This window comes from Artibeus jamaicensis, unplaced genomic scaffold, assembly GCF_021234435.1.
Source record: "Artibeus jamaicensis isolate MK-2021 breed Jamaican fruit bat unplaced genomic scaffold, CSHL_Jam_final contig_851, whole genome shotgun sequence".
Classification (NCBI taxonomy): Eukaryota; Metazoa; Chordata; class Mammalia; order Chiroptera; family Phyllostomidae; genus Artibeus; species Artibeus jamaicensis.
Genome location: NW_026521986.1, coordinates 5,282,340 through 5,303,479, shown reverse-complemented (window position 1 = coordinate 5,303,479; position 21,140 = coordinate 5,282,340). Strand labels below are relative to the sequence as shown.

Genomic DNA, 21,140 nt, shown 5'->3' with positions numbered 1-21,140 from the left:
TTTGTTCTCTCACCCTGAGAAGGCCACGCTTTCCAGTCATATTCATATACTGGGACAGATCAGGGCGTCTCCTTGCCTGGCACTAGGGCCACCTGTGTTGTATTTACTTTTTTCTTACTGGTCATTTTCCATCTTCCTCTCCCAGCTGCCTTCTCTACACCAAGATTTCTCAAAAGAATAGAACAAGGAAATGTAATGTATGAATCCCTCAGAGGCTAGTCCTCTGGGAACTGTAGCAGGGAAGGAAAGGAAGGGAAGAGAAAGAATAGAACCCTGTACATCTTCACCTGGAGGCAGAAGCCGCTGCATCTTTGTAGCTGTGTTCGTGGTTACTAGTTGACGTTCTGAAGCCTGGAAAACTGTGCAGCAGGGAGATAAGGCCTACAGACATTCTAAGGGTTTATATTTTTCTCCATGTCAGAATTTTTGACATAAGGATGCACCATTCCTTGTCCCGCTCTGACAGCTCAGGGTTGCTACAGATACGCATGTGTGCTGTTTCCTAGTTACGCCGAGAATTTTCAGGGGCTCTGCTCTCAGCTCTTACCCAGCATGTTATATGTATGTATTTCTACTACTAATGCCAAGATTGAGTAAATTAATTAAAATGCTATAGTTGATTTACTACCTTAGGTGCTTGATTTTTTTAAAAGATTTTATTTCTTTATCTTTAGAGGGGAAGGGAAGGAGAGAGGGAGAGAAACATCAGTGTGTGGTTGCCTCTCTTGCGTCCCCTGCTGGGAATTGGCCTGCAACCCAGGCACGTGCCCTGACTGGGAATCGAACCACAATCTTCTGGTTTGCAGGCCTGTGCTCAATCCACTGAGCTACACCAGCCAGGGCAGTGCTTGATTTTTTTTCATGTGCCAGATATGTTATCCACAGTCTAAGAAATTTGCAAAACTATTTGATGTTCATAGTATACCCCAGATTGTGACAAAAATCTCCCCAAAGGAATTACTCTTTTGAGTGGGTGGACTTGTTGTCATGTCTTATTCTTAATGTTTGGCAGCATTTTATAGAATTGCATGTAGTCTGGAAAAAATTTAAAAACAAAACAAAAAAGATAATCTTGTCAGGAAAATTCCATTTCTTATGGTAGAAAAGACAGGAAAGGCTTCCATTAGTCTTCTCTACTTCCCAAAGAATAGAAAAAAATGACCATTCTGGCCGTTTGCAACAGCTGTCGGAATATCCTAAAAATTGCTATTACCATATATGTGTTTCCCCTAAAGTACAATAAAGTTTACCTCAGTATTTCCGTTAGTCCTTCCTAAGCTTAATGACTCTATAAAATACAGGACCAAATTAATTTCTAAAGCTACTACACTAAGTTCTGCCACCAAAAATCTCTAGCTTATGCTCTACCCTTACTACAGGAACATTAACCATTAGTTCACCTGAAACTGTAAAACCAAAGCAACAGTGAAGAGTGATGAAGACAGTTTGATCTTTTTGGTTATAAAGTCACAAATGATAATCAAAATAGGGTGATTTCATCTGTTTCAACCTTCATTTACAGTAAAGACTGACCCGCTGGATACAGTGTTGCCCTCCCCATTTGTTGCTTAATGGAAGTCTCCTGGCTTGTGTCGGGTGGGAGTCCTGTGTTTCCTGGGCGTATTCTGAGTCCACAGATTAGTCACCTTTCCATTTCCCCCAACAGATGGGATTCGCACTGGCAGGAGCACTCACTGAATGTTTAAGACACCACTTTTTCTGTTCCCATAGGTCATTCACGTCATAGTGATTCATCAACACATTCACCATTTTACTTTGTAATTGATCAAAGAATCCACTTTTCCTGCCAAAACATAGCACTTTCTTAGACCTCTTCACTTTTTCTTAGCTCTGGCATTAGCAGTGTGCTTCTTTGGGACCACATTTACAAGGAAGCAAGTGTTTAAAATGACCACCCGACCACCGCATCTCTGTGTTACTTTTGAGACGTGTGGTTGGGGGAATGGCCAGGCACATCGCCCAGCTAATTGACTGCTCCCGGACACCTCGTCTTTGATTGAAGTTTGTGTCTACACAAAACCACCTATAACAAATCGTGGGTCTTTGGGGATATTTTTAAGTGTCAGTAGAAAAAAGAATATGAAATCCACAAATGTCAGTTCAGATATCTCAAGGGGTCCTACTGTGTGTTTTACTTGACTTTTTCTTGTTATCTATATTGGTATCTTTTAACCTGGTATTCCATAGTTATCATGGCAATTCTTTGTGTAATTTCTGCAATTAGGGCTATGCGTATTTCCAGTGGAATACAATTTTACAGTACTTCCATTTACAATTAAGGGATTGTTTTTAATCCTTTTCACTTGAGACTGAAAAATGGGAATGCTAAAGTCTTTTTATTCATGTTCCTTAGAGAATTCTTTTATGAGACCTTGAAAACTAATTTATTCTCTCCAAGTTCCCAGTCTTTCCCTTTAGAAACTCAAGGGAGATTTTTGATTCTGAGGTAAAAAGCTGTCTCTTAAGTGCAGGGGACATTTATGCTTATTAATAAGTGTGTCTGAAGTGTTTGCCCCAGACCGTTGTAAACTGCAACTGTGTTCAAGGGACCAGAGCGGAGAGAGCACCCGCCAGTCCCGTGTGCCAGCCCACGTGTCTGGAAGATGAGGCTCTCTGCACTCTGCGGGTTACTTGAATACGGCTTACATTCTATTTGCAAAACTAAGATCTGAAAGATGCTAGTGTATTGCAAAAAGGAACAATTCTTCTACAGGGTTTGGGACTCAGGTGTTACCCTGACCAGGAGAACAATGTGTACAACTTGACAGTATTTTTCAGATCGCTGGGAAAGGAGTTATTTTGAATTTGGAAAGTTTCAAAGACAAAAAACAACATTTTGTAAAGGAGTACAATTCTAATGTGAACCCCTAATTTAAGTATTGAAGTCGAGTGTCCGAGGTTGGAAGGTCACCATGCAACACGTCTATGTCAGTGGTGCCTGCAGACCCTGGGGGGGGGGACCCGAGACCTGATTGTCAGTGGCCTTCACTGCCACGAACTTGCAGTTCTTTAAAAGGGGCATTTTCACTTAAGAATGTCCTTGAAGAAGCAGCAAAAAATTACTAATTTTATTAAATCTTGACCTTTGAATACACGCTTTAAAAACATATTCTTTGTAAAGAAGTAGGAATTTGCATACAGAGCCTCTGCTGCTTAATGAAGTATCTCGGTGTCCTGTGCTGAGGCCTTTGTGTGATTGCTTTGAGCTGCAAGCTAAACTGGTTTTTCATGAAATGTCATTTTTACCTGGAGGAATGCTTGGAAAACTAGGGTTATTCTGGATTGAGTATTTGGTGGATATTTTCTCTAAAGTGAATTAAACAGTTGTTACCGCTAATAAAATCAGAGCACTCAAGTAAAATTCAGAATTAAAAATAGAAAAACTTGTATCTGTCACTTCGAACTTTACAGGTTCCAAAAGCTTAGATTTAAAAAAAAAATTGGAGATATGAAGGAATGTGACTAATGAAATGTGTTAACATTTGATGATTTTATATAACACAATGAACCGATATTTTCTGGTTGGCCAATAGGTGGCCAGTAGAGGTAACCACACATGAGTACAGATTCAGAGTGCAAGACAGACCACTGGAGTTAGTGTGACAGAGCATGAGAAATTCATTGATATGGTTTCTCATTCCACGTGGCAACTCATCCTTAAGAGATGGCTGCTTGTCAGGTTGTAGTGTGGTATCAAAGAAGAATATCCCCAATTATGTGAAAAGACCGAAAATGCGTTCCCTTATTCATACGGCGAGATCTGTGCAGGTCTTGATTTTCTTTATATTCTTCAACCCAGACAGATTGTATACGGAAGCACATAAGACAATTATAATATGCCTTTAAAGAGATTTGCAAAAATAAAAAGTAGTGCTTCTCTTCTCAATAATATTTTGGAAAATAAAGTTATTTTTACAAAAATATAGATTTATGTTAACCTGTAATATATTTATTGTTTTAAAATGAAATAATAAACCCATACTTAAAATTTTCCTATAGTATATATACTATAATCATCTAAATACTCTAAATATATATAATATATTAATGTGATATATTAATATATAAACAAAAGCTCTTTGGGGTCCTTAATAATTTTTAAGTGTAAAGTGCGACTAGAAAGTTGGAGAATGCTGTTTTAGGCAATGGTGACTGGTGATACGAGTCAGTCTGTGCAGAGGGCTTTGTAGATATTAACACATCTGATTTTAGGGATTATATCATCTCATTTCACAGCTGAAGACCGAGTTCTAGAGAAATTAACTTGCCTAGGGTTACACAGTTAGTAAGGGACAGAGCTAGGCTTCCAACCCCGTGTCTGCCTATGTCTTGAAGGTTCTGGTTTTAATGTACTTTTGGGTACTACACCAGGATCCTCGTGTATACTTTAACAGGGATTTATTATGCAAAGAGCATAAACAGTGGTCCCCTACGCTTTATCAGAACAGATCTTCAGGGTTAACTCCTCAGATGAGAATATTCTGCCATCACATGTTGCTTAGAGGAGTGTAATGTACCGTGAACTTTCTGAAGGAAAATTGGTCAGTGACTATTGAAAATTCTGGAATGTTTGAATATCTTTTGATCTAACGATTCCACTTCTAGAAGTGTCTCCTCATAAAATAATTGAGCCAGTGTGCACTAATGTATGTTATACAATATGATGTGCGTTGTGGGATAATTTGATAGAGAGGTAATTCAGAGCTACTTAAAGGACCAGGCATAGGAGATTATGTATAATGGACTACTACTTGTAGCTATTAAGAAAAACGGCTTAGATATTGTTAACACAAATTGTTCATAATATATTGTTTAGAACTGTAATTTTCAACCTTTGTCATCTCATGTCTTTCCAAGAATTAACCAGATGTAATCTTCGTATGTGATGTGACTAATAAAATGCTGTATTGTATGACCTATATATTTATGGTTCAAGAGAGGACATTCGGGTTAGAAGGCTATTGTGTTGGCAGCTGTCTTTTTCTTTTTCTTGTTTTGACAATCTAAGAGAAAAAAGGTCAGTAAAAGTTTTTGTAGCACACTGGTTGAAAATCACTGGTTTAAATGGTAAAAGTAGTTTACAAAACCACATAAAATATATTTATAGTACATTGGTGTATTGCAGAACTATAGAGAAAAATTGGGAGGTTTATATATTAAGATCGTAATGTATCTCTGAATGACAAAATCAGGATTTTTGTTTGCGTTATTTGGCTGTGTTTTTTTAATTTTTAAGTTAAAAAGTTAAAAAATATAACAGCAACTGTGAGCCATAATGAAATGCCGCTAGTCAGTTTATGTTAAAACCCAATTTTCTAAGACCTGTCATGTTTTCTTTTACCGAGTTTTTAAAATTAAAATTACAGTTGATGTATAATACCATATTAGTTTCAGGTGTATAACATACTGATTCGGCATTTAAGACCTGTCAGTTTCAGTGTTACAGGCTTTTCATGGTTTTCAATGCTATTCTCAGTGAATTAAAATTTGAATTTCATTATTTGTTACAGCTTGTATATGAATTTTTCATACGGTTTTTGGAGAGCCAAGAATTCCAACCCAGCATTGCCAAAAAATACATAGATCAGAAATTCGTATTACAGGTAAGCAGATTCTTGTGGCTGCATGTATCTTTTGTTCAGTTGATAATACTTTACCTCATTTCTCTTGATGTTTGGAAAATCCAGCAATGGCGGTTACAGTTTCCATTAATGCCCATTAAAAGTAACAGGCTACCTCTTTAATTTATTGTGCTGGAAATGAATTACATTTTAAATAATAAGGAATGGTAATACCTAAATCCCTGCAGCTTTTTCCACCCTAAAATTTAATTATAAAGGGATTTTATATATAACCCTAGTTTACATGAATTTTTATGTAGCTTAAAAACGACTATTTGCATCAGGAGTCTTAAGGAACTATTGCATGGATCTGTGAAAACTGAGTCGGCATGGTTGAGAGTCACCTTTAATATATTATCAAAGTCAGAGAGCTAATTGATGAGCTTTCATAGCTAGGAAGTAGCACAGCTCAACACTTTAAAATTTCCCTGAAGGGATCAGCTCTCACCTATCTGTTTAGAATTTATCAGAGTTTGAATTTTTCCTGATTTGTCACTTTGCATTTTATACCTATAGATCATATCTTTCTTTTCTCCTGGGACTTGGGTGCTTCCGTGGCACTGAGGTTTTAGGTAACATCTCCTTTCTCGCGTTGTTGACATTTATCTGTAAAAATGAGTACTTGAGCCAGCTGGCGTACGGACTGTTGGAGCTCCTTTCTGAATAATACTTGTGGCACCGCATGTAGAAAAGAACACATTTCTATTTCCGAGTGAGCCAAGTGTCCCAGCGAGAACTTCAAATTTAAACCATTAATTTGGCAAGAAATTGATCTCCCCCTATGCTTTACCTGGATCAAGTTTGATAACCTTCACGATGACCTTATTGTCTCGCCCTAATTAAATGAAATACATTTAGAATTCTGGATATATTAGGTTGAGCCATAGCTGGTATTTTGACTGCTTTTGACACTCAAAACACAGCGGTTTCATATGGTTCAGCCTAGTAGAATGCCAGAGACAGACTAGTGCCAAGCAGTTGAGGGTGATGGGAGCTCCTAAACATCCCCAGTAATGTGGCTGGGTGGAGTGAAACCCTAATTCAACAGTCAGCTCAGAGATGGAAAGGAGCGCTGGGGCCTTGCCGGCGGGGTGGGGCTGATGAGCACCTGTACACCCCTTCCCTCTGGTTGTGTGGGCACATCATTGAGCTGTGCTGTGCTTCTGGCATACACTGATTCCGCACTGGGGAATCATGCCTCACAACTTAACATGGGAGGCTCTGGAAAACTGAGGTTTGAGGTGTACACAGAGAAGCAGGTAAATAGGTGGATACATGGAGCACTGGGTGAATGGGTAAACTGATCCAGATTCTTATACCAAGAAGGCAAAAGGCATACATGATAAACTGAATGCCAGACAGAACAGGTTAGTGTTTCTGTTGGAAAGTCCTCGCATTTGTGTAGCACCCGTGTAGTTGTCAGAGAACCTGTATAAGCATTATTTAATTTGAATTCCACAACCGTTTAGAACAGACATGGCTAAGTTTTATGCCCATTTTATAGATGAGTGAACTGAGGCGTGGAAAGATCAAGTTTTCCCAAGCACATCTTCTCCTGGTTTTCTGCCCTTTATGCCTCCTTGTGATTCTGAACCTCACTGTATCTTGGAATGACTTCAAGTCAGGAGGGCTCTTGCTTCTCACCACTAACGAAATAACCAGGTTCTCTTACATTTGTGGTGAATTAAACTGGCTGAGTGGATCAGATAATGATTCTGCAGTAAAGTCTGTGTGTGGTTGACATGGAAACAGTAAATTCTGCAATCATACTATGAAACCAGTGCTTTCTTTACATGGAAAGCCTGTGGGGCCCAGTGCAGTGTGCTCTCCCCAGAGGGTGGGTACTGACAGTAATAAAATGAGATTAGACCATCAGAAAAACCCAGACTTGGAAAGGATGTTTTGGGGTGTCTGTTCTAGTTCTTTAACCAGTCTTTTTGGCAACCCTGATCAGGGGTAACCTTAATTTACCCCTTTTCAGTGAGGAGAGGCCATGCACACAGGCAGCCTGTTCCATTTTTGTTAGAAAAAATTTTTTTTCATGTTGAACCTTACTGTACCTTTGGTGTTATTACCCAGACTATCCCAGTCATATCACTGTCCCAGACGTAGGCTTTTGGGTGTTAGACACAGTTTTTGTGTTTACCCCTTGGCTCTTTTTCTCTAGAATAGCAGTTACAAGTCAAATGCCTGCAGGCTCCTCTATGGTAAGCCTGGTATCCAGGTGTCAGACAGGAGGCCCGCCGGCTCCCATCGAAGGGATCTCTGGCTCCCCTTCTTTCTTTAGTTGTAGCCAGACTTTTCTTTCCCCCAAGAAACCCAGAAATCCAGATTTTCGTGGGAAATTTCTGATAATTTTGATATCCTGTTCCGGATGAACTAAGCCCATCTGCTGTCTAGTTTCTAGCCTACCAGCCGTCAGTGTGCCTTTTCTTCTCTAGCCCATGTCCTCAGTTCTCTCAACCCTGTCTCGTTTGTCAGTTTCTGAAGTCTTCAGCATGTGTCCACTTGTCTTCACGGGTGACATCTGTTTCTGAACACACTGCCCTGAGTCTTGTCAGTGCACTGCAGTTCAAAGTTGGGTTCTCCGCCTCTGGAGGCTAGGTTTCTTAAAGAGGAAGTATCACTGTAATGCCGCTAATTTACTTTAAGCTTGTGGTTTTAACTGACTTCTAATTTAGGTTTATGCATGTTGTTGTAAAGACACGGTTTCTCTTTTCTCATTCATTTTGTGGGTTTTGTTGTTGTTGTTGTCTAGGTGTGGGATCTGACGTACAGTCTGTAGAATACAATTTTTCCTCAGCCTTTTGAAGTTTTCCTGGATCTTGAACCTGTCCTCCACCTTATTCTCTGCGTCTTTCATCTCAATCACATCTATGACCTTAAATATGCTGGCTACTGGCCTCATCAAAGTTATTGATTGGAAGTACTAAACTAAGTAGGACAGGGGATTGGGACCTGGGGCGTGCCCTTAGCAACTTCCTGTTATTATAGTGTAGATTCATTAATCAGCAGTCTTCGGATTGCATCCTTGAACCAGTTTGGAATTTAATGTCATATCCTTCCTGAACTTTAAAATTCTGCTCATAAGTTGGAGAGTGTAGCGACTTTGTCACATGCTGTGGTAAAAGCCAGAACTTTGTGTTTACAGCATTCCCCCCATCGTGGGCCTTGGAACTTCATCATAAAAAGGGTGCCATTCATCTTCCATGGGGCTCTAGTGAGCTTCTGGGGGCTACTGCTCTGTAGTGGTGAAGTTGCTATAAGTGCTTATAAAGCATGGGATTGATCTTCTGTTGCCGAGTTTTGCTAGAGAAAAGAATTAAAGCATAAATAGTGAAGTCCATCTATTTATACTTTACATTTTCAGCCTACCTCATTTTTTATATTTGCTTTACATTCCGTCTTCTGGATCTGTTTATGAACCCAAGGCTCACCCTAGTTCCTAAATCAGTTGTGAAAGGGACAGAGAGGGTATTGGCAGATTCAGTGGCACCGCTGAGTGGTACTTGAATATAATCATGTGACTAAACAGTGCACTCATTGTCATGTTGGGGATAAGCCCTGGGTGCGTGTTAGCTGCCATTTTCCAGAATACCCTGCCTCCTCTCTGTTTCCCTACTAGTGATGCCTCAGCTGGGACTCCAGCACCTTCCAGAAGTAGGACTTCCATTCCCTGCCTACTTCTTCTCAGCCCCTTCTCGGGAGGCTTAGCCCTGACTTGTGACCTGCTAGAAATGCATGGGTCTTTGCGAGCTTGAGGCATTATTGTTAGTGAGATCTACCTTGTGATGACGTTTGTGGTGTTCCTTTTCTTTGATCAGATTTTTAATTCTCAGTGGATTCTTAAAGATCTCAGAGAGAGTTTGGTGATCTCAATGTGTGTCTTTAAATATTAGACTTAATTTATTCTAGCCGTGAGAATTAAACTTATTTTCTATAACAGCTTGCGTTCTCTTTACAACCTATTTTGACTCTCATTCCCGTCAGTAAAGACAAAAGCAAAGTAAGAATTGACCTATTTTTAAAAACTTAAAAAAAAAACTTTTTATTTATTTTGGGGACAGGGGGAAGGAGAAAGAGAGGGAGAGAAAGATCAATGTGTGGTTGCCTTTCACCTGGCCCCCGCTGGGTACCTGGCCTGCAACCCAGGCATGTGCCCTGACTGGGAATCGAACTGGTGACCCTTTGGTTCACAGCCCACACTCAATCTACTGAGCTACACCAGTCAGGGCAAGAATTGAACTATTTTAACATGATGTGTAGTGGAAAGAAAGTTTGGAAGCTCTGGATTTGAATCCTGACTCTGCTGTGTACTCTAAGTATATTTTAGGAGCTGAGAATTTGAACTGAGGGGTAAGAAAAAACTTCTTTCAAACCCAGGCTTTTCTACGTATTTGGAATGCGGCTTCAAACAAGGATATTTTTGTAATGTGGAAGTTTGAGTTTCCTCATTTGTGACATGGGGATAACAGGATAAATCAGTCATTTGTAAGTAAAATAGGGAAACAGCCCAAAACTGGCAGTTGTTAAAGCTTAATTCAGTTGGCATGATGGATACAAAGACAGGATCCCTACCTTAAGTCTTACGTGTATTGAAAACTTGGTTACCTTATCAACTATTCTGATCCTCAGTGTTGTCTTCTGTAAAGCGACAGTAACAGTTACCTCTCTTACAAGGTCAAGTAGGCTTGTTATGATGATAAAATGATATGAATTGTAAAAATGTCTGCTGGCATCGTGCACAGGATGCTACTGTGGAGCATAGTAGTTGCTCATTAAATACTATTTTCTCTTTTCACACCTTATATTATCTGTCCATAGTAGTAGGATACCTTTTTTTTTAATTCTGATATTTTAAAATTTTTTAAATTTACTGATTTTTGGAGAGAGAAACATTGATTTGTTGTTCCGCTTATTTATGCATTCCTTGGCTGTTTCTTGTATGTACCCTGACCAGGGATTGAACCCACAACCTTGGTGTATCAGATGACCCTTGAGCCAACTGAGCTACCCAGCCAGGGCTGATTCTGATATTTTTAAAATCTGTACCTTTTGAAATAAAATTTATATGAAACATAATAAAATTTTGCAAAGAAGGCTTGAATAACTACAGAAATCTAACATTTCTAGATGGGAAGACTTGCCATCAGAAAGATATGTATTGAAATTCCAAATAATTTATACATTTAGTGCAGTTCTAATTACATTTTCAGTATTTTTTATTTGAAAATTTCAAATGAAATTATTGTGAAATAAAAGAAACTTGAAAAAGAAAACTAATGATATTACCTATTAAACATTAAAAAGGTACACTCATTCTAAACTGTGGTATGGGTACAAGAGAATGAAATATAATAGAGGCTTGGGTAGAAAACCTTCTTGGTATGCCATAAAACACATAAGAAAATGTATCAATAGATAGGTAGATAATGCATTAAATTAGCATAGTCTTTTGAAAAGCAAATCTGATAGTATTCTGTCAACTTAAATTTTGACTGTACAAGTCTGGGAGAAATAGATATATACACAAACATACATATACAAGGATACTGAATACATTGTTGTTAATGATTCTTAGAAAATTGGAAACAGCTTAAAAGTTTCTTATTGGGGATGTTTGAATCAGCTGTGGACATTATATAGTAAATAGTCATACGTTTGTAAAAAGAATGAGATAGAGCTACACTTGATCAGATTTTAAGTGAAACATGCACGTTTTGAAATGGTATGAGCTTTTGAGTCTGAGTCTGCTATTTTAGGGAAAAAGATTATTTGTATATGCACTGACATTTTTGGAAGGAGATATATGAAATTATTGTTAATTGTCTGGTAGGATCTGATTATGTATGAAATCAGAAAGTCTTCACTTTCCAATTTTTATATTCCTCTCTGCATTAAAAATAATGAACAAATATGTTACAAGCAGTAAGAATATGAAAAATATTCCGTTAAAAGTACATTCTCATTTTGTCGTCTTGCATTTTCATAAACTTCAGCTGATTTTGTGTTAGCCTTCCTAAGACCATTTTTGTAAGACTGTGCCATTCTTTTATACTTAACATTCGTTATGTTTCCTTCCTTTCATCATTTGTATGTGTCCTTTTAAAATCCGAACTTGATGGAAAGCTTCCTGTGTTGCCTCAGGAGCCTTTTTCAATGCCTCCCATTTTTCTTCCCCATCAGGAAGCAGTATAGATTAGTGGGTAAGTGTGGAAACTGGTTTGAGTTCAGGCTTTGCTGTTGGTTAGTGCGTGACCTTGGGCAGGTTATATAACTGCTCCATGCCTCATCTGCTCCAGAAAGTAGAGGCGGGGTGCCCACAATGTGTAATAGTGATAATGTTGAAAGCATGTTGTGGAGATTTAATAAGTGAATAGTACATAAGCACATAAAACAATTCTCGACATGTACTGTACCGAGCCTTCAGTAAATGTTAGGCTGTTGCTGTTGCTACCATTTTTGGGGGGGGTCAGTTCTTGTTTTGAGAACCTTCTTTCAACAGATTTTCTTGAACAGCCTCACTCCATGAAGTCATATGGGGTATAATGTCTTACCTAGCGTGTTACGGATTTTTAAAAATCTGACTTTTACTATTCTAAAAATCATAAAAACCCTTTGGATTCTGTTTTGTTTAAAAATCTGTTGGGGTTTTTAAAAAGATGTCAAGTGTGGTTTCTCCTGTCCTTGGGTTCTCATCAGTCCCAGTTTGCTCGCTGATTTCTTCCAATCAGTGTTGGCAAGTAAATGTTTATTAGTGCCAAGAGCATGTCCTTTTCAATATGTGAGAACCAGGGACAGCGCCTTCAAATCTTGACCGAGGCCAGACAAGGGGTGCATAACGAAGTAGTCTGAGCGTGACAACAAGGAGTGACAGAAACACTGGTGACTTAGACAGTTTGGACCCTGTCGCCAGCCCTTTCCTGTTAACTGCTGGCCGGTGGGGTAAGTGGGCCAAGTGTTGCTAGATGTAATTTTTAAAGATAAGCTGAAAATCCAGATTTTTGTGTGGGTCCCACAAAACAGTCTATGACTTGTACCTTAGAACACTTTGCTGTTTTTGACTTAAGATTGACTGGCTTGCTTAAATTTATTGCACTTTTTATTAAATCTAGATTTACATGACCTTTAGCATTTCTTATGTACTTAAGCTAAGACTTTACATAAGAAAGCTGTCAGATTTGTCAGAGACAGTCAGTTGATTACATAGTGCACTTGTGTCTATGGAAATGTTGATTTTAGACTTAGCTCGCCTGGTAACTAACTGCCTTCTACAGCTGTAAGTGTGTAGGCTTGTCCATTCCTCATAGTGGTAATTTTCATCTGTGTTAGGATGGTTTGGAAAATGGTTTCTTTGTTATCTCTGCTTTAGACCAAAATGAATTGCCAAACCTTGAAGTATTTTATTGGGTGGGATATTGTGGCAAGAGTGAAGCAGCATATTTCGGAAGCCTGCTTTCAACCACTCTGTAAATCTAAAAAGCGGACGGTGGTTGCTAAGAGACACATTACTATTCAAGTATCCCCATAAATATATGTACTGCTAGAGAATGCTATTTAGTAATTTGTATATCACATTTGCAGTTAGCTTAGCAGAAAGGTGCCTTATTTATTATGCAAGTTATGCAAATCAGCCAGCTTGTTCTTAAAAGTGACCTTTTGTTGTGTTTTTCAAATCACAAGACAAATTGGACACAACAGCTTGTTAAAAAATTTAAGTTCCAAACTGAAATAAATTCCATGAGGCTTTGAATTTCAACTGCAATACAAACAACCATTTTCTGAACAAGTTTCTTGAATATGTTAAAATGTTTACATTTCTCTCTGAGTCTGTAGCAAAAACCATAAAACTGGAGAATGTATTTCTACTAGGATTTTATCAGAGAGCCGTTACCAATTAACAGTAAATCACCTCCGAGACCTTAACAAAGGGCGTCACTGCTTGCATCCTGCCTCCAGAGCCAGCTTTGTAGGTGTGCACCTGTGTAGTGGCACAAGCCCGGGCTTAGAAGGGCCTGGCACTTGGTTTAACACCTTGCTGTTGTGGCTTGAGATTCCCGATAATTTTTGAACAAGAAGCACTGCATTTTTATTCAGCACTGAGACCTGCGGACTCTGTTGCCGATTTTGTGCCCTGCATCCCCGAAATGGGTCTTTTGGTAGCATAACAGCTCTTTCTTGAAATGCTGACCAAATTGGTTGTCTTAAAGATAGAAATCACAGGCTTTCTTGAATTAGATAGAGTGTTTGAGGGAGAAGAGATGCCTGAAATTAGGAAGAAAATAAAAACGTGAGTTGGTCAAGTTGTTCATATTTGTGTGAGTTACACCTTAGAAATTTTTATATAGAGTTTCTTCTGTAGGGGCTTTGAACTGAGATTCCTAAATGTGCAGCATTTTGCTCCCTTGTCCTCCCTGGGCTTCTCACTGGTTGGCTTATTTCATATGGGTTTTTTCTGACTCAGTGGAGTCAGACTGCCATTGGCTCTTGCTTCTTGGTTCTGGGCTTTTTCCTCCATGTGCATTAATGATGTGTTCAAGGTGAAGGAATTGGGAAGATAGGATTTTTCAAGTAGTAAAATGGCTAAGGTTAAAAACAAAGCCAGAAATATGGATATCTGATTTTAGTTTGGATTAAAACAGTTAGAATACTAATTTTATTGATGATCTGCTTCAGGATTTCTGATGCTCTTTTCAAATCTTCCTTTACATGGAATAGGGCTGGGCTGCTGCTTCTTCATTGTAGCAGAGGGCAGGTGGGCTTCTTTTCCTCTCCCGTCTTTTGCTTTTAATTTTTAAAATAGTTTTAAATAAAGAAGTAACGTCAGTTTTAAAAACTCAAATATATTTATATGACTATAATGAAAAATAGCAATTCCCTGCCTCATCCTTCCCCAGCCCAGGGTCTTATTCAAGTCTTCTAGTGGTCTTCATGTTTATCTCTACATTTCTAAAATAACATCCTTAAACTTGATTTTCTTGATTTTTCATTTTAGATTTTATCTATTCCTACTATAAACCATTATTTGTCTCCCTTTACATCTCCCCTCTCTACATCTTCCCAACACAGTTATGCCACAAAATTTAATTAAATCAGATTGTGATGTTTACATTAGTTTGCATATGGCTGTGTACGTGTTGTTCACAGCCAAGGCACATATTCTGCTATAATTGCATTTCTTATAGGACATCCCCCACCTTCACCTATGGGATTGATAGTGGCCTTGTTCTTTACTTGCTTTCTTTCCTCTACATTGGTCACCAGTTCATCTGTCACTTCTCTGAGAACATCCTCAGTGTGGCCCAAGGGTCAGCTGTCAGTGCCCAGTGTTTTCTCCCGGCCGTCCTGAGTCCACAGCGGTCATCCTGGGACCTCCCTTTGCCCCTCTTCTAGACTGTGTTTTTACCTGCTCAGTTTCCTCTCTTTCATTTTGGTGCAATATATCTTCTAGATGATTCCTGAAAGACTATGAATGGGATATAGATTTAAAGGGACTATGGACCCAACGCGTGTGTGTGTGTGTGTGTGTGTGTGTGTGTGTGTGTGTGTGTGGTAGGGCCACACCAACAAGCAGTTCTCAGACACTGGCTGGGTATTGTACAGTTCAACTCAATTCTGACAACTGTCTGCCTGGAAATAGGGTCAGATTCCACAGGTTAAGAACTCAGTGCTACAGGGTTGCCCTGCTTCCATCCCCCAAACCCATCCCTCACACTTCAGATACCAGTCACAAACCCAAGCTTTCATCTGTGCCCCTGACTGACAGGATATAGATCAGAGGTTCCAATGACCCCCCATCTTGGGTTTGAAGAATTTGTTAGAGCAGCTTATGGAACCCAGAACCATTTTACTTACTAGATTACTGGTTTATTATAAAAGGGTATAATTCAGGAAGAACCAAATGGAAGAGATGCCATTTTCCCTGCAATCTTCCCGTGTTCACCAAGCTGCTCTATGGACTCCTGGCCTTTGGGTTTTTACGGAGGCTTCACTGCATAGGAGTGATTGATTAGATCGTTGGCAGTGGGTGATGGGTGCGACCTCCAGCCCCTCTTCCCCTGTCTCAGGGTCAGAAGGGCTGGAAATTCCCACCCTCTTATCACATAATTGGTTCTCCGCTGGCAACCTGCCCCAGTACCTAGGTGCCCTCTAAGAACTAACCTCAGTAACACACTAACCTTTATTTTTCCCATCACTTATGAAATTCCACGGGTTCTAGGAGCTACATCAGGAACACTGGCCAAAATACATATATTCCTCATTATAAATCGCAACTTCACAAAATTTTTTAGAACTGCTTCCCTGAAAACATCTTTATGCTTCCCATGTACTTGATTGACATTTTGACTCTGCATAGATTTATAGGTTGGAACCCATCTCCTCTGAGAAGTTTTGAGGAATTGCTTCATTGTCTTCCAGCTCCCAGTGTTGGCATTGAAAAGGCCTGTGCCAGCCGAACTGCTTGTCCTTTATTGTGACTGATTTTCTCTGTAGGCTTTTGAGATCTACTCTTTGTTCCCAGTGTCCAGAAATTTCAGTGTGCTTTGTGGTGCGTCTCTGTTCATCCTTGTGCAGAGACATAAGGGCCCTCTATATGTTGTAGTTTGTATTTGGGAATTTAATTCGTCCTCAGATAATTTTCTTCTCTTAATTTCCTGGGTTTTTTCATCTTTCTTTCTATCTCTGTACCTTTTTGGAATTCCTATTAGTCATGTTTTCTTGATTGATCCTCAAGTTTTCTTATCTTCTGTATATTATATTCATCTTCAGGTTATACTTTCAGTGTAGATTTGCTCATTTTAATGTTCTAGTCCTGAATTTCTTTCTGTTGCATTTTGAGTTTCAAAAGCTCTTACTTTCTGAGTATTCATCTATAGTAGCGTGTTGTTTTTATTTTAGGGACTCAGTATATTTACTTCTAAGTCTGTTATAGGTTCTTTTCCGCATTCTTTTCCTAGTCCTTTCATTGTGTCTATTTTCTCTGAGTTCTTTATGATTATTTTGGTCTTCATCTGTTATGGTAGAATATTGGGTGATCTTTGACTTCAGATATTTATAGTTACCTGTTAGTCATCAAAAAGCCTTTGTAATAAAGATTAAGTAAATTTAAAAAAATACAATTTCCACCCAAAAGAAGCCTCCTAGAACCTGTGTAAGAGCATGTAGTCATGGTTTCATGTGTGGGAGACCTGGCATATTGGGCAGAGACCTTGCCATTTCACTGGGGAGCTTAGTCAGAGAAGGGGGCTGGCAAAGGTCTCACTGTTCTGCATGCAGAGTTTCATTTAACCCCATTATTTTCCATGAGCGCTTCACTTAGCTGTGTGCATTGTCCCCAAGACTAGAGACTTGCTCATTTCTTAATTCTCTCCAGACTTCAATGGTCAGTCTTCATACACTGCCTGGGACAGGGATCTGGGAGGTCTTGTTACTCCTACACACTTACAACCAGCCTTCCTGTTTTTAGCTCCTTACACCTTTGCCACCAGATATATCTGGTGCCCTCAGTCCTTAAGCCTGTTGGGGTTCTCTGTTGTGAATTGGCTTGCTTCTTGTTGGCTTCCCTCCCTGCTGGCAGAATGGAAAAACACTTAGCAGAGTGGAGAAAACGGAAACTCCTCGCCGTCCACTTTCCATCTTTGAAAGTGTGCAAATTTGTCTAATCTGAACTTCAGTCCTCTGTGCCTTGTAGTTTCTTCCATTTTTATTCCTTAACTCTCCACCTTCATTCTTTTATTCGGGGAGGGTTCAGGAGGATAGAGGTTCAGTCCCCCATGTCTAATGGGATGACCCTGAATGCCTTTTTCATTTTGCTGTTCTCATTTCACTGTTGGTTTACTATGAGGCTCAGAGGAGGGTTTCTTTGTTAAATCATTGCACAGCTCATCCCTGTTTGTTAACTTCCACGTGTTGACAGGTCTGTCTTTTCTCTGTAATCACCTCGGAAATTATCCAGCTTCTTTTTCTGACAACCAGTCACCTGTTACATTGTAAGGGACACAGTTCACCTAAGCATATACAGATGCTGTATAATATTTCTCATTGCTTTTTTTATTGTTGTGGGGAGTGTTTGGAGTTTACATATGACTAAGCATACATACTTTGTTTTTGAAATCAGCTCCTCATCCTACTCTCCCCCTTTTTGGCACGTGTACTGTTATACTGTTCCCTTTATCTCATACATCATAAAATCATCAAGAATGTGTTCTACAGAACGGCAGGAAAGTAATTTATGTACTGCAGTTTATCTTTGTTCCTCATAGAATGTGATATATATAATGCTTGTGGCTTTGTAAGTGACTCCAGTTAGGTGCCTGGTAATGTATTTTTTAAGGCCCTAATGAAAATATTAGTTCAATAATTTTTAATTACTGTTTTTATTAAACTCACAAGATTAACAATATATACGCATAGTTGAGTCAAGTTTTGCGACAGTGCAAAACATTGACTTTCAAACCTTTTGTGTTTGTTGCAAATTACTCACTAAACCCTTCCACAGCACCTAAAAATAGAAATCAAAGGAAAAAATAGAACTCAGAAGGCTAATTATTCTGTTAACAAGGAATAGGGTGGTAGGTTAAGGGATCTATGTCACTTTGTGCATGTAGTGATAGCAGGTGCTGAGCCGAGGGGCCTTTTTTTTGCCTGTAGGGTCACATGTTCTTTTTCAGGCTGTTCCCTGTACAAATGGGTAGTTGACCTGCTCGTTGCTTTTTTGTCAGCCCCAAGTTTGTTTACTTGTGTGTGTGTGTGTGTGTGGGCACCCAGCAATGAGACCAGTTCCTGGAATTGATTAATTAATTGACTGATTGCGTGGCCAGGTGGGCAGAGATATGGCAGGTATTTTAATAGTATCCACTTTTCAGATAGGCTTCTGGTGAAGGCATGTGGTATTGAATCTGCCGTGAACACTTCCTCAGAAGCCTTCCTTGATCACTCGCTTCCCCAACAGAGTAGATATGTCTGCTATGTATTTGTATAGTATCCCGAACCACCTGTCTTGCTCTTTATTTGCCGCCATCCCTCATTAGACCAGGCTCTCTGAAAGCAGATTGTGTCTGCAAGCACATTTATTTGAAATATTCATTTTTTTGGATGGAGAGATGACATTGTGTAGCCGAAAAATTGCAGACAATTTTTAAAAAAATATTTAATTTATTTATTCATTTTTTTAGAGAGATGGGAAGGGAGGGAGAAAGAAAATGAGAGAAACATCAGTGTGTGAGAGAAATGTCATTCGGATCCCCAAATAGGGACCTGGCCCACAACCCAGGCATGCACCCTGACTGGTAATCAAACCGAGGACCTTTGGGTTTACAGGCAAGGCGCTCAATACATTGAGTCACATCAGCCAGGGCTCATTGGCCATTTTTGAAGACTATCCTCCAGTTTCTGCTTCCTGCCATCAGTTGGAGGGCCTTTTTTGGGGGTCTAGAACTCTGCCTTTTACTCAAATAAAAACACCAAACAAAAGTAGATAATTTATTTGGGTACTGCCCACTGAGTATAATATTTTGCTGTCGGTCTTAGCCTCATGTCTTAATCACCTAAAATCATACTTTTGTATGTTAATAGCTTTTTGGTAATTAGGGTAGTGTGCGTTGATTTGTATGCTGTCTGTATGCTCTTGAAATGTTTTGCTATAAAGTCAACACTAGAAGTACGAGTTCTGCTTTATTGCCATGATAATGAACGTGTGGAGAACCCAGTCAAATTTAAACCAGTCTCTAAGTTTATTCTTCAGCTAGAGGAACCTGCCTACTGTTTAGAAAAAAAAAATAGCAGCTTTATTGAGATATAATTCATATACCACAAAGGTCACCCTTTTAAAATGAACAGTTCATTGTTTTTTAGTATATTCACAGAGTTATGTAATTATCACTGCTATGTAGTTGTAGAACATTTTTGTTATTCTCCTAAGAAACACTATAATCATTAGCAGCCTCTCCTCATTCTGATTTATATCTCCATGAAGCTGTTTATTCTGTATATTTCACCTGAATACACATTTCATATAGTTTATTAATTTCATACTGTATGTGACCTTTTGTGGCTGGCTTTTTTTTTTTAAGATTTTATTCATTTATCTTTAGAGGGGAAGGGAAGGAGAGAGGGAGAGAAATATCAATGTATGGTTGCCTCTTGTGCATCCCCTGCTGGGAACTGGCGTGCAACCCAGGCATGTGCCCTGACTGGGAATCGAACTGCAATCCCGTAGTTCACAGGCCCGCGCTCAATCCACTGAGCTACACCAGCCAGGGCATCTCTTCCTTTTTTTTCTTAAAGATATTTATTTTTACAGCGGGGGTGGAGAGATGGGGAGGTGGGGAGAAAGAGGCGGGGAGAAACATTGATGTGCAAAAGAAGCATGGATTGGTAGATTGGTTGCTTCTCACACACTCCGAACTGGGGACCTGGGGGCCAGGTCCCCAGACATGTGCCTTGACTGTGCATCAAACTGGTGACCTTGCAGTTCACAGGCCAGTGCCCAATTCACTGAACCACACCAACCAGGGCTTTTCTTTCACTTTGTATGATGTTTGCAAGATTCATCCATGTGGTGACATGTATCAGTACTTCATTCCTTTTTAGGACCAAATGATATTTTATTGTAGCACATTTTGCTTATCTGTGCCTCAGATAATGGACATGTGGGTTCTTTCTCCTTTTTGGCTATTATGAATAATGCTGCTGTGATCTTTTATGTGTAAGTCTTTGTGTTGACGTATGTTTTTTTATCCTGATAAGGTCAGATTTTATCAGGATTGAGTTACTGGCTTTACAAATGATTGGGAACTTTTAAAAATGTTATTCATGGCCCTGGCTGGTGTAGCTCAGTGGATTGAGCACAGGCCTGCGAACCCAAAAATTGCTGGTTCAATTCCCAGTCAGGGCACATGTCTGTCTCTCTTTCGCCTTTCTTTCTCCCGTTTCTAAAAATAAATTTAAAAAATCTTTAAAAAAATGTTATTCCTGTGTAACATACATACAGAAATTGTGAATGTTCACCTCAGTGAACATTTACAAAGATATTTATTTATTTACCCATGTAACAAGAACCAAGATCTAGAAAGAAACATTGCCCGAATCACTGGGGACTTGTTTGTGTTGGCTCTTGTTTAGGTTGTTTCAGTCCCTGGAATGCTCCGGTAGAGCTGGAGGCTTATGTTAACTGTACTAGGGCCTCAGCTACTTGAGTTCAAATCCTAGTCCTACCAGTTATTAGCTTTGAGACCACTGGCAAGTTTACTTAACATCTCTGTGCCCCCAGTTTCCTCCTGTAAAATGGGGAGTAATAATATGACTAGATTGCTTAGAAAATAGCCTGACAACTGTACTAAGTGCTGTGATATATTATTGTCATGGTGATTATTATTGTGTATCTCTTCACTAGAGTGTAAGCTCCTTGCTTGACTTAATCACTGTATCCCCAGTGGCTCGCACTGTGCCTGGCACGTAATAGATACTCATTGAATTTTTGAAGGAGGAAGGAAGGGA

At 39.3% G+C, this 21,140-nt stretch overlaps 1 protein-coding gene across 2 annotated transcripts in view; it reads left to right on the top strand.

Annotated features, from left to right (window-relative positions):
* The window catches only part of PPP2R5E (protein phosphatase 2 regulatory subunit B'epsilon), a 154,526-nt gene that overhangs the window by 111,137 nt on the left and 22,249 nt on the right, over window positions 1-21,140 (top strand). For both annotated transcript variants that reach the window (XM_037126017.2, XM_037126016.2), the window contains exon 5: window positions 5,532-5,624. In XM_037126017.2, coding sequence (XP_036981912.1) covers window positions 5,532-5,624 — 93 coding nt within the window. The remainder of the gene's footprint in view (window positions 1-5,531; window positions 5,625-21,140) is intronic.